Source organism: Meriones unguiculatus, chromosome 2, assembly GCF_030254825.1.
Source record: "Meriones unguiculatus strain TT.TT164.6M chromosome 2, Bangor_MerUng_6.1, whole genome shotgun sequence".
Classification (NCBI taxonomy): Eukaryota; Metazoa; Chordata; class Mammalia; order Rodentia; family Muridae; genus Meriones; species Meriones unguiculatus.
In genome coordinates this window covers 113,549,706-113,564,502 of record NC_083350.1, presented here as the reverse complement: position 1 = coordinate 113,564,502, position 14,797 = coordinate 113,549,706, and the positions used below count along the sequence as shown (strand labels likewise).

Below are 14,797 nucleotides of genomic sequence, written 5' to 3'. Positions count from 1 at the left end.
TCTTCAGACTGTAATAGGAGGAAGAAGATGCACCTTCTAGAACAATTTCCTTTAACAGTTTCAATAAGTCTTGTCAGATGAAAGATTTATTTGCTTGCTGGTACTTTCTTTCTACCCCACGTGTTGCTTGAGTTAAAGCAACTGTAGACTTGAGGTGAGTGATGAGTAACTTCCAAGCATGCGTGTATTTTAGCTCTTCTTATTGAGTAATCTGTGTGAACTGGAAATTTTATATTAAAAGAGCATCACCAACATTCAGCTCCTTGTTAAGCTAAACTTTTATGTGGCATTCCTCACTGGGCTGTTTTCAGTCGTGAAATTAAGGCAGTGTGGTATCAGAGGACAGCTCAATTATTTTCCTCTAGTGAACCATTCAGAAACTGAAATGGGTAGTTTCAGCTTTGGAGAAATGTTATTATGTTACTTTCAGTGACTATCCTTGTCCTCTAATGATGATTTATCTTTCTTTTTGTTCCCTAAATTAGGATGCCCTGAGTGTATATAAGGAAGCGATTCAGAAAATGCCAAGGCAGTTCGCCCCTCAGAGCTTATATAACATGATGGGTAAGTACAGCGCTGCTGCTTTAATTGATTTTTAGGGATTTGCGGAGAAGGAGGAACCTGTGTTTATGTGTGGTGGGATCTATCAGCTTATTAGCAGTCACGGAGCAGTGCCCACACTGCATGTCATCCACATTGCAGCAGAGCCCTCATTCTGACAGGAGCAAAGGGGTGGGCTAATGCCCGTGCCATCTTTGATAAATTCCGTATTGTTTTGCAAAGTACTCTCAGCACCACTTGGGTACCAAGTACTAGGGAATGAGAAAATAGTATCTTGTACTTACATTGAATTTTTGGTTATGTTTTGGCATGTATAAAATATGTGCTTACTTCAATGAATTTATCAAATTTAGAATATTTTTAGCATATTACTCACCTTATCAGAATAGTCTCAGTACTTGACCCCTGTGGTGATATAGAGACTCATGAACTTTGGTGCATGTAAAAGATGAGACTATCTGAGGCAACCCTCATTGCTTGCATGAATGAGGCCTTGGGTTCTCATCACTTTTTTCAGAGTAGTATTTGAGACTAGAATGAGGCTGGGAACGAACATGGTAAATATGCCACAATGATTATTTTTCTGTGTTGAGTAATCTGCTTAATTCTCTTTACCAGTCAGAATGTGCATAAACCTAGAACACAGATTCACTCCCCGCCCCTCTCCCGGGTTCAAGAGGTGAAGAACTAGAAACTCTAATCAAACTTTTATCACCTATGATTAATCCATTACTACTCTAGAAATGTTTGCCATAACTGTTTGGTGGTAGGCACAACTAGAAAGTACCTGTTCTGCATGAGACTCTAGAGGAAAAAATGTTCATGTAGTCTAAGATGCCTTGCTAATGGGTTAGTATAAGTCTTTCCGGGAACTGGAGAGGTTTAGTTTTTTCTTCAAATCAAATATTTCTTTTTTCTAGAGCAGAACATGCAAACTCATACCTACCATTCATTAGACCTGATTTAAGTCCTTTATTTCTAGACCTCCTTCATATCTATGAAATAAGTAGGATTAAGCTGTGTGACCAACAGGCTTGTCTTCAATGCAAATCATATGATTTGAGAAATTTGATACTGGCTGCATGGTGGTGTATACACACAAAGTCACAAACATATCATGACTTGAAAATGTTTATTCACAAAAATGAAAAGAAAACAAACAAACAACAAAAAATCCCTCATACACTTACCTTAAATGACAGAAGTGTAGACATAATCAGAGATGGGATGACGCACCATGTAGGCTTACAGTAAACAGAAAAGAAAATCTCACGTAGAATGGGTTAATAATGCCATTCTATATCTCTGGGATACCCACCTCCAGCTGGCCTCCCCAGCATTAATGTGATTGAATGCTCACATCAAAGAGGACACTGGGTATTTAATTTTCTTCTTTGATATAATTCCACCACGGTAAAGTTTAGCTTCATTAAATATATTTTTGCCTTCAAGCTTTAATTGGATTAAAAAAGGGCCTTTTACTCTCTTTCATTTTGCTATCTGTCCACATGAATGAAATGTACACATGTGCCTAGGCTGGACAGATTCGTTAGACTTTTAAATTTTAATGCTGAATACTTTTTATAACAGAATAAATATTCTAAGGATTTTTTTTTCTCTAGCTTTATCTAAAGAGGCAAAGTGATTTTACATTGATTTTATTCATAACTTTAGTGCCCAGGTTTTAATCAATTGTCAAGTAAGATATCGCTGCTGAAATTGGGTTCAGGTTTCTACTTCCTTTGACAAACTGCATGTGGTCTCTTTACTGCTAATGGGAAGTGCTAGTATTCTCAACAGTTAGTGATTTCAGAAAATTCATTCAATTATTTTATGTAAATAAATTGGGTTGAGAATTGAGCTGGCTCCTTGGGATCTGCCTCTCCGTCGGTTACATGAGCACTGAGCTCTCACAAGCAGAAGATAAGTGTGTCCCTAGAGCCATTGTCTGGCTCTTTGTGTTATTCTCCATAATGAAAGGAGGTTGTCTCTTTGCTCAGATTCTGAAAATCACCCTGACAATTTTCGAGGGGAGGACCCTAATATAATTTCCAATAGCGAGCGGATTCTTCCTGTAATTATGGTGGCTGCCTTCTCTTTGATTTTATGTAAAGCTCTGTCAGCTGGTCAGGTTTTATAGTTTCACTTCTTCAGGAAACTATAATTTTCTCTGAGAGTGAATTCACCTCCTAATCAAATGGGTTAAATCCCCCGAGTGTTTGCTTTAACTCCTAATACATTTTGATTAGCCTCCATTTGACAAGGAAAAAAAAATGGCCTAGGAGATAAGCCACCCTATCAGTTCATCAGTTTCATTAGTCTGTCGGCATGTGCTGATTATCCTATCAAGTTTATCAACAGCCTTGACTGTGTTTTCTAATTCGCACATTTACATATGATTAGTGCCCTTCGGGGATCAGTGATGGATTATAATGTCTGGCTAGATTCAGCCAGCAAGTATTCATTTTTTACATGTCTCATTCATTACCCCTTCAGGGCCACTACCCCTAAGCACTTGTGTGTGCTGGTCTATGTGTGTGTGTGTTCTGTTCTGTTTTGTTGTTGTTTTAGAATGTGGAAGAGCTAATGGAATACACGTAAAAAATACAACTATATTAGAATGTTGTTTTAATAAATTCATTGAGGTTGCTTTAAAAAATATTCTAGCTAGTCCTTTAGATATTTTTCCTTCCTTTAAACATTTTAGGACTCTGCTGCATGCCACGTCACTTGTTCTGAACGCCAAATGAACACATTTTTTTCCCGCTTTTGTTGTAATTCAAAGCAGGGTTGAATAATATGTTCCTCAACTTCAGTTTTCCATATTTTAAGATTCTTTGCTCAGTTTTACTATGATTATTCATAAGTAAGCACACAATTAATCTAAAATATAGTTTTATTGTTCACTTTGATTCCACTGGACCAAGATGTGGTGGTAACTAAATAGGGAAATTTCTTTCCTGAAGAATTAGGTGAACTGCAAACATTCAGAAATACACTAAAGCGATACTAAATAACATTTTGCAAACAAAAGTTTTTGAGAAAAAAAAAAAGTTAAGAGACCAAGTCATAAAGTGGGTGTTAAATTTGCTTCTAGCCTGTTATGTGAATTTACTTTTGTGAACTTAGCTCCCTCTTGAGACAGTAAGTTGGGTTAAATGGCAGTTCAGGCCACAGTCTAGGGTGGTCTCTGAAATCGGAAAGTCTGGGTTCAGATGTCTTTGACAGTTTCTAGATAAGTATGCCTGACAAGCTCTTAATTGGGTATCTTTTGTGTTCTTGTTCATAAGCTAGCTGTGATCATAGCACCCATTTGAAAAATTGATTAAATAATGAATATAAAAATTGGCCTGGATATCTGACTTGATACATGCTATAAAAAGTAGCCTCCATTGCAACATTATCATTTCTACAGGGCTCCTACTTCCTAAAGTGCATGGTTGTATTTACTCTCAGATCTTTCTCTACTTAGTAAAGTAACTGGTACTTAATAGATAAGATTATTGCCATACTTAAGGGCTTGAAGTTATCAAAATTCAAGTTCAAAATTCAAGGTTGAAAAACTCAAGTGATGGTTGCATTTTCTTTACAGGCCTATGTCCCCATTTCTCTCAGCAACCGTAATCCCTCTCCTCTCTCTTGTTGTGTTATATTTTCCTCTACTTTAGTCAAAATCATCTCTTATTCTGGCAACCATTAGAGATATTTATTGGGTCTCTATTCCTTTTTCTAAAAATCTCTGAAATATTTAGTGAAAAATAGCATTATGGAAAAGCAGGGATAAAAGACTTGTGTCTTAAACGCCCTAACAACATAATCTATTTTATTTTCCAAAGTAGGAAATTACCTCCCAAAGAACCAAGTTCAGTTGTTGCTATTACAGTTTATGTTGGAGGCAGAAGCGTAACTTCTTGATTTAAATTCACAGCTCTTCTAGGTACACAATTGTCACAGGAACTGGCTTACCTTTATGGGCTCCCCCTGCTCCCAGGTCCCTACTGCTAGAATTTCAACTATACTTTTTAAAATAAGCAAAAATTAAAATACTTAACTATAAAGAATCCTACAAACGACTCCCACAGGCTTGTAGTTATTAGCCCATGAATTAAATATGCAGCATATAAGGATTTCAGTATAGAATAGCTGTGAGTGCCTTTCGGTTCGTCACCATCCTCTGAACTGTTCATCTCCCATATCTCTGCTTCGGCATTGCCGCTGGATGATTCTAAAGGATTGTAGAAAGCCCAATTAGGTTTTAACTTCCTATTGTTTTTCTATCAGTTTGAGCTCTTCCAATCCCAGAGGTCATTTTAAGCCTATTTACTACTGAAAATAAAATTACTGTGCATTCTCAATGCAAAGTAATTGTTTAGTTTAATTATACAAGTGATTTAGTCCATTTCATTTTGGTGATAGAGAAAGCGCAGGCTTACATTCTAGTCAGCACAGTCAATAATCACAGGTTGAATAATTAGGATTACTCACAACATCTCTTCACTGTCCTGTGCTGACTGGAACAAATAAAACAACTAAGACACAAACTTGCCTTTAGACTCTCCAGTGTGGCCCTGGGTCACTATTGCCATACAGTCTCACAGTGTCCTGTCCTATGAAAGCAAACATCTTAGTAATTTGTCATTTGCATTTTTCATCAAGGACAAACTGGGTGGCTTTTTCCAACAACTTCCTGATCAGATCCTTTTACTGTCTGATTAGCCATTGCTTTTCTTAATAGTGTTTGGACCATCTTCTGTTGATTCCATATTTTGTCTGTTTTATACACGCTCCTCTTTCTTTTAGGTCTCAGACTCAAAGAACCTTTTTATTTTTATTGGGGTTTTTTTCTATTTTTTTTTTATTTTTTTTATCAGTTACATTTTATTAACTCTGTATCCCAGCCGTGTCCCGATCCCTCATTCCCTCCCAGTCCCTCCCTCCCTCCCTCATCTCCACCGTGCCCCTTTCCAAGTCCACTGATGGGGGGACCTCCTCCCCAATCATCTGATCCTGTTTTATCAGGTATCTTCAAGACTGGCTGCAAAGCCCTCCTCTGTGGCCTAACAAGACTGTTCCTCCCTTCGGGGGTGGGGAGACCAAAGAGCCAGTCATTGAGTTCCTGTTAGAAATAGTCCCTGTTCCACTCACTTTGGGAAACCAATTGGTTACTGAGCTACCACAGGCTACATCTGAGTGGAGGTTCACTAACCCTTTATCTGACAGAGGACTAATATCCAGTATATACAAAGAACTAAAGAAGCTGAAAAGCAGCAATCCACGTAATCCAATTAAAAAATGGGGAACAGAGCTAAACAGAGAATTCTCGACAGAGGAATATCGAATGGCAGAAAAACACTTAAAGAAATGCTCATCCTCATTAGCCATCAGGGAAATGCAAATCAAAACGACCCTGAGATATCACCTTACACCCATCAGAATGGCCAAGATGAAAAACTCAAGCGATAACACATGCTGGAGAGGTTTTTTTTCTATTTTTAAATCAGGCCTGGGGTAACATCTCTAGCAGAGAGAAATGTTTTGCTTTAATTTTTCATTCCTAAGAGTAGCCCTTTAGATGTGAGAGCTGCATCTCCAATTGTATTGGAGTACTCACAGAGCAACAAAGAAGCAATAATGAATAAAAAAATATGGTTAGTGTATTAAAGAAATTTTTGGTGCAGAACACATACATATTTTAGAATTCTATTTTTGAGACAGGAACTTGTGGGATGAATAAGTTAGGTACCATCATACCTCTCAGTGACCTTTAGACTATTTTTTTAAATTTTTTAAATTTTTTTTTTAAATTTTAAAAAACTAATAATTTTTTAAATTATTAGTTACATTTTATTAACTCTGTATCCCAGCTGTATCCCACTCCCTCATTCCTTCCCAATCCCACCCTCCCTCTCTCATCTCCTCCCTGCCCCTTTCGAAGTCCACTGATAGGGGAGGGCCTCCTCCCCTTTCATCTGACCCTATATTATCAGGTATCTTCAGGACTGGCTACAAAGTCCTCCTCTGTGGCCCAGCAGGGCTGCTCCTCCCTTGGGGGGTGGGGAGGTCAAAGAGCCTGCAATTGAGTTCGTATCAGAAATAGTCCCTGTTCCCCTTACTAGGGAAACCTACCTGGTTATTTACCTACCACAGGCTACATCTGAGCAGATGTTCTAGGTTATAACCATACATGGTCCTTGGTTGGATAAACAGTCTCATATATGATCCCTGTGCTCGGATATACTTGGTCCTTGTGGACCTCCTATCCTCTCCACATCATTATTCACATAAAACAAAACAACCTCAAATGGAGGATCCTGATATAACTGATGATGTCCAAAGCCAAAGATCATCATTTATGACTCATTCTACGTTTTCCTGAAATGTGTCAATTATATGCTGAGTTCATTTGTTAGAATTTTGATACAAAGGTCATTTCTCACTTAGCCTCCTGAATAGTATTTGTTTTAACTTCACTTAAAAATGTTCATAGTTGTGGGATAAAGCCTAACTTCTTTCTCTCTGTCTCTTGTATTATTATTATTATTATTATTATTATTACTTATCATTTTCCTCTGTGTCTTCTCCTTCTCCCATCTCTCTGGTACCCTGCCATGTTTTAGAATATATTCAGAGGGTATTCAGATGGATGTTTTCTTATGATGCTCTCCATGCTTAATGGTCTGTTACTAGGTTTTCTCAGGAGGATTGCTCAGCATGTTGGGCATACTGCATGTGAAGGGCTGGGTTTTAACTGTAGGAGCTTCAAACTTTCCATTGTTCGAATGGAAGCATTAACACTCCAGCACTGTCAAGCTGCTCTTACCACCTTGTTTCCTGTTTATAATTCTGGAGGTTTTCTTCTGACTGATTCCATTGGCATTGTTGAGAATCTGTATGTCAGCCCTAAATATTTAATCATGATTACATAATATATAATTGGATTAGGTGTTAATCTCCATAGCTTCCTAAAAATTATTCTAATTTTTAAGAGAACAAAGGCAAGTGTAGATTTGAGAGACATTAATAAATTTACTCAGGAAGTTAAGTAAACAACAAGATAGGAGAGGTAATGAACTTTTGGTTGTGTATTAATATGATATATTTATAAAATTTATAGGCACAAAACTACAGATGTCCAATTCTCATTTTACTACAGGAGGTTAAGTTTTACTTTTTATTTTCTGCTGATGTACTGTGGTTTCAGCCCTCAGTTTGCTAGGCATTACTTTATACACTACAAAAGGAAACATCCAGTTCAGCTGCATTGAATAAGTAATATATTTTCTTTAAAGTTTCAATTAAACACTGGACAGCAGGATATATAGTCCCTTTGGGGAGTCTGAACACTTGAATGTCAATAGTGTGTCTGCTTAAAGATCTTGCTTAGGTCTCAATATCACTTGCTTTCTTGGAAATATGATATGAGACAGTTGATTATATTTCATTGCTATTAAAACCACACAAGCCCACCTGCTACATTAATTCATACTCTTGCCGGTTTTGTGGTAAAGGGAAGGAATGAAGCTTGATTTCTTTTATTTTAAAATCAAATTATAAGGAAATGAATACACTCAAATTAATACCTATTAATATCTTTTATATTCTTTGATATCCAAAAAGTTACAATGTGTTCTGTTTGCAAAAAAAAAAAAGACAAATTTTTTTTAATGTGTCAAGAGAAGTAAATGAGAAAAAAAGTGTAGTTTAAAATCTTTCTCTGGTTAATGCCATGGGATGAATCATTACCCAGTGGTAAATATAGGTTGAGCTGTATTTTATAGATTGAAGAGCTATTTTTACTGCAAAGTTCATTACATTTTAAGATCTGGCATTCAAAAAGATGCAGTTTTATTTAACTTTCTAAATAGACATATTGTGTGGAAGAAGTGTGTGTGTATGTGTGTGTGTGTGTGTGTGTGTGTGTGTGTGTGTGTGAAAAGATACCATCTTGAAAAGTCAGGTCAAAGAAATGAGAAGTTGGTGTTGCATGTATTTAGAATAGGCAACTCCAAAAACAGAAATATTGGTTATTTCTATTCACCTACAAGTACAGGAAGCCAGAAAAGTAAACTAAAATACTTTTAAAATTTTAAAGTTTTAAAGACATTTGTTTCGTGTGTATTCCTGAAACAAGTATCTTATTTATAATATAAGTTATATTTATAGGGGTTTTTGTTGTTGTTTTATGAGAAAAAGTTTCTCTGTGTAGCCCTGGTGTCCAGAAACTCACTGTGTATACCAGGCTGGCCTCCAACTCCCATGTGCTGGAATTAAATATGTGTGCCACCGCTACTACAATATAGAAGAAACTTAACATTCATTCTATTGTAACTGATTACTTGAGGATAAGATTATACAACAACCCTCATAATTAATATGTTGACAATAGCTTACTGTATGGAAAAAGAAAAACTTCACATTCTGTTTTCTGTCTTTGTTCATTGTGAATAAGGCAGTGGTCTCTATCCCTGCAGATGAAATCAGAGCACAAAAGCAAGATCACTGGGAAAGTTAAATGAGATATTTATGTAATTAACCACTTCTTTCAACCTATTTTGAGGACCAGACATAAATGCCCACACAGAGAATGTCCATACAGAGAATAGGTAATGCATTTTATTTCAACCCCAATTTCTTTTACTACCATTGAGGCTCACGGTTGTAGGCGTTTGCGCAGCAGAGACTGCGCAAACCTCAGCAGCATGGGCTTCCTGACTTGCTCTTATCTATTTGTTTGTCCGGCCACATTTCTTTATGGCTGTCCTGGCTTTCCAGAGTTAAAGATAACTGCCTTAGGTCTATGGGCTTTCCTTTCTCAAGCTTCACACACAACTAATCAACAAACTTGTTCATCCTCTTGAAACTATTTTAGCTCTGTTTCTTAGCTGACAGTCTCTGCATTATTTCCTCTCATGCTAGTGTTCATTTTTTTCCTTTTTTTATGATATAAATCTTGTTTTGATTCAAAACACTCGTTAGCACCTCTTTTCATTTTTCTTTTTTGTTGTTGTTGTTGTTTTTTTGAGTATTTCAGTAGTACATAATTCTCAACAGGGCCCTATTCTGAAAGGATGGATTTTCACCTCCCTTAACATATACAAGAACATAAACACATTCTCTCTCTCTCTCTCTCTCTCTCTCTCTCTCTCTCTCTCTCTCTCTCACACACACACACACACACTTCCTGATTTTTGAAGATTCTGATCATTGGCCCCAGTCCAATAGAATTGATTATTTTTGTGATTCATTTCCTTGAAAGTGGAAAGGAAATTGATTAACCTAAGGAACTTCAGGAGCTCTAGCTGTAAGTAGAGAAATATTGACACAGGCTCTTGGCTTCCTTCCAAGTTCAATTTTGAATGCACATCACATGTTTCCTGTAGTTAACCTCAGGCTACAAATTATAACCTTTTAAAGTTTTTCTGAAGTTTAACCTATGTCTTGATGATTAGATAAACCTAATGTACTGCATACTCAGTTCAACCCCCAACCTTCCACACACTCCTTTATATTTTATTTAATGAAGAACCATATTTTAGGAATTAATAATTCTCTTAAATTTAATACTGTTATGTCCATGTTTAACCCATTCCTAAGATCTCTCAGCGCAAAACTTGGAAATGTTTCCTTTTCATTCCAAGTCCTCTATTACAGTCCCGACTCTTAAAGGTCAAGAGAGTAGGGAGTGTCACATGGAGCCTTGCAAAGTTTTGTTTCCTGCAAGTTGCAATGACCATTGAGTATTTCCAGTCAGGGCTGTAGTATCTAGGGTAATGAAACTATGGTTTGTTTGTGGGTTTTTTTTTTGTTTTTGAGTTTTTGTTTGTTTGGTTTATGAATAAGATTGGGGAAGGGTTCAGGTGGAAATAATCACAAAACCAGCAAGGAAGAGTAACAGTTTATAGCATAGTTAAAAGTAATAACCAGATCTTCTGGACTATGCAAGCACACATGGTACACAGTGCACAGAGATACATCAAGGCACAACACCCGCACACATAAAATAAATGAAAAGAAACCTGAAAAATTAAAATAACAGCAATTAAGATGGTCAAGTAATTCACACTGATGGTATATAATTCTATTTCATTATGGATGCTGGAAAAAAATTTCTTTTCCTTGCTCTGACAGACTTAGCAAAAAAAAAAAACAACAGAAAACACACAAAACAAAACTAAATCTAAATCCAAATTGCTACATCATAACATGGTCAATTATTCATCACGATTTGGAAGCAGAGATCTGAACTTAGGTTGGAATACAAGAAGAAATGAATGATTTTACATCTGATGTCACCAATGTCATTGTCTTTATTTGGGACAAGAAGAATTATAATCACTGGAGAAATGAAGTCGAGAACAGATATGAAGACTATGTACTTTTCATGAACAAGCTCAGTTTTGTTGACTAGCCTTTTAAGAAAATTGATTCATAAAATGTTATGATTGTGTGCTAGTATGCATACTCTATTGTGTGTATATATGTGTAAGTGAGCAAACTCACCACATTCACTCCTGGGACAATCTCTAATTGAACTCTCTCAGAGTCCTGGATTGCCTAGATTGCTGTCTCAGTTCCTGTTCCTCTAGACAGAACTGGGGTAACAGATGCACTAATGCAACCACACCTGGATTTTATTATGTGGGTGCTGGGGGCCCAGCTCAGCTTCTGATGCTTTTAATGACTGAACTTTTCTCCAAAATCTTTAAAGATTTTCATGCAGTAACAACAAATACTTTTAAAAGAATTTGATCAGATATTTGAGAAAATTTGTAAAGTTTGTTTGAGTAGAATCACGAGAAAAAAATAGTAGATGATTTAAAGAAGAACAATGGATGAGACAACCTACCTCATATGGAAAAAAATTGGAGTAATTAGAAAACAGTTGAAATAAGAACAAGGTAAGGAGTCCTTGAGTTGAATATTTATGTGTGAAGGAAATGTTTATAAAATTTTACTACGATCATTTAAATGTTTCAGATAAAAATGAAATTAGAAATGTGCCTCGTGCCACTGCCAGGGCTTCATGTGGGTTAAATAACTGCATTTGGAACGAGACTATTAATTTAGAAGAGAATAAACATTCATATGATATAGTCAATGGGAGAATGGTGTAAAAGACAGTCCAGTACTTCCATTGCTGCTTATTTATTTCAATAACACAATGAATTGTCATGTTTTAGAAGGTAATTACAAAACAAGGTAATTGCTCAAGTAAGTAGTGTAGTTTGGAGAGCAATTTGAATAAAGTGAGTCATGATCACTTGAATGCAAAAACTAAAATTTGGGTGCAACTGGCAAGGCTTTATTTCAAATAAAATGAAAATTGAAGGAAATGCTTTAAGTCAGCAAAATGTTTCAGAGGATGCAGGGTTAGTTGCCAATATCCAAACCAGGTGTCTCACAATTACCCATAACTCCCATTCCAGGAGACCCAAAACCCCTTCTGGTCTCCATAAACACTGTGTATACACGGGTCACATACAAACAACCTTCTCCTGACACACACACACACACACACACACACACACACACACACGTAAAAATAAAACAGCAACAATGAATTGGCTTTGTTCTGTTGTGTCCTGTGTACCTAAAATCTAGTTTAGGAAACATTATGAATTTACTCATGACTAGATTTTCATTTATTGATTGATTGATTTTACATCCAGATCATAGCTCCCTTCCTCCTCTCCCTCTGGTCCCACCCTCCCTATCTTCTCCCCACGTCCCCTCCCTTATTCTTCTGATAAGGGGAGACCCTATCTACCCACCCTTTCCAGCTCCTCAACTCACATCAGGACTGGACAGTCACTTCGCTCTGTTGTGGGAAAAGTAGCCCCGCCAGGGGGATGTGATCTGAAAGCAGCCAACAGGGTCCATGTTAGTAAAAGTCCCGCTCCCCTTACTAGGGACCACATGAAGACCCAGCTATCCATTGGCCATTTCTTTGTGGAGAATCTAAGTCCAATCTATACTGAAGTACCAATGAAGGACCATACATAGACTGGCTTTATCACTAGATTTTATGCTCTATAAAGTGAGCAACAAATTCTAATACAGTATATTATATGTATATTTATTGTAGTATACATTGAGTAACATAAGTTTATAGGTAAGATAGCAAAGTTTCTAAAAGTTAAAGGTAACAGTTACATTGGTGTTGAGTTTAAAGGGAAAACACTTTTGTTAAGGATGACTGGAAGAGTTACATAAAATCAGCAACAGCCTCTTCAGCGTTTTAGTAATTTATCCAACAACTTTTTCAAATCTTCATCTGCAAGCAGGAGCTGCAAATAGTTTGAAACACAAGAATCAGTGTGCTCTAGATTATGATGTCACTGATAACCCAATTTGTCTCCCTCGATGAGTGGGCCTTTGCCAGGTTTATGTAGACACATGGCTTGTTAGAAGGGGTGGCATTATTTGTCCTACATCTGACACTGGTTTGTCTCTGCCTGAAGCCTGCCTAGAGACATCCAAATCCCTTCTGTCTGCAGGAGAATTGGAAATAAATCTGAGTGATGGACTCAATCGCTACATCATCACACAGAAAATCTTCTTATGCTTATGAAAGTGCTTCTATTATGTCATTTTTGTTGTTGTTCAATGAGAAGAAAAAATAAGTCATTGTTGTTCTTTTCTCCTGGGCACCATAACGTTTTTTTTTCCTGCTATAGTTAGTTAAAATTTATAGTTTTAGAGAATACGGCTTAACCCTCTCCTACCCAGCTATTTCCAACCATCTTTCTATTTCTTTCTTTATTGAACTCACTGAACTTACTTTCTGTGGCCATTACCTTTTGGCAATATTTACAATGTTAGTATTTTAATCAAGCTTGAAAGATTATGTGTGTACCATTCTCTCACCAGCAAAAATTCTCTACTGGTAGTTTTTTTGCAGTTATTTAATCTCATTTGTAATTTTTTTTCATTTAAAAAAATTTCATTCTTTATTCTTCTATTTTTCATTTATTTTTTTCTCTATTCTTATTTTTTATTTTTTTATCTTTATTAATTACTGTTTATTCACTTTGCATCCCCCCATAGCTCCCTCCCTCCTCCCCTCTCAACCAAACTCTCCCTTCCCCTTCTCCACCCATGTCCCTCCCCAAATCCACTGATGGGGGAGGTCCTCCTCCCCTTCCTTCTGATCCTAGTCTATTAGGTCTCATCAGGAGTGGCTGCATTGTCTTCCTCTGTGGCCTGGTAAGGCTGCTCCCCACTCAGAGAGAGGTGATCAAAGAGCAGGCCAATCAGTTCCTGTCAGAGACAGTCCCTGTTTCCATTACTATGGAACCCACTTGGACACTGAACTGCTATGGGCTACATCTGTGCAGGGGTTCTAGGTTATCACTATGAATTGTCCTTAGTTGGAGTATCAGTCTCAGAAAAGATTCCTGGGCCCAGATTTTTTGTTTTCGTTGCTCTGCTTATGGAGCTCCTGTCCTCTCCAGGTCTCACTATCTCCCCCTTTTTTCATAAGATTCCCTGAACTCTGCCCAAAGTTTGGCTACAAGTCTCAGCATCTGCTCTGATACCCTGCAGGCTAGAGCCTTTCAGAGGCCGTCTGTGGTAGGCTCCCATCCTGTTCCCTGTTTTCTCCCTCTTCTGATATCCATCCTCTTTGCCTTTCTGAATGGTGATTGAGCATTTTAGCCAGAGTCCTCTTTCTTGATTAGTTTCTTTTGGTGTACAGATTTTAGTATGTATATCCTATATTATATATCCAATATCAACTTATGAGTGAGTACACACCCTGTGTGTCTTTCTGCTTCTGGGATACCTCACTCAGGATGATCTTTTCTAGTTCCTATCATTTGCCTGCAGATTTCATTATTTCCTTGTTTTGTATTGCTTAGTAATATTTCATTGTGTAGATGTACTACAATTTCTGTATCTATTCCTCAACTGAGGGGCATCTGGGTTGTTTCCAGTTTCTGGCTATTACAAATAAAGTTGCTACAAACATGGTTGAGCAAATGTCCTTGTTGTATACTTGAGCATCTTTTAGATCTATGCCTAGGAGTTATATAGCTGGATCTTGAGGAAGTGCTATTCCTAATTGTTGGAGAAAGCACCAGACTGATTTCCCAATTCTCAAATTCATATGGAATAACAAGAAACCCAGAATTGCTAAAACAATCCTCTGCAATAAAAGATCTTCTGGAGGTATCTCCATCCCTGATCTCAAGCTGTAATATAGGGCAACAATACTAAAAAATGCATGGTACTGGCA

General features: G+C 37.1%; 1 protein-coding gene across 1 annotated transcript in view; it reads left to right on the top strand.

The window, feature by feature from the left end:
• Window positions 1-14,797, top strand: part of Tmtc2 (transmembrane O-mannosyltransferase targeting cadherins 2) — a 420,888-nt gene that overhangs the window by 262,544 nt on the left and 143,547 nt on the right. Inside the window, exon 7 of the mRNA XM_060377973.1 lies at window positions 486-564. Coding sequence (XP_060233956.1) covers window positions 486-564 — 79 coding nt within the window. The remainder of the gene's footprint in view (window positions 1-485; window positions 565-14,797) is intronic.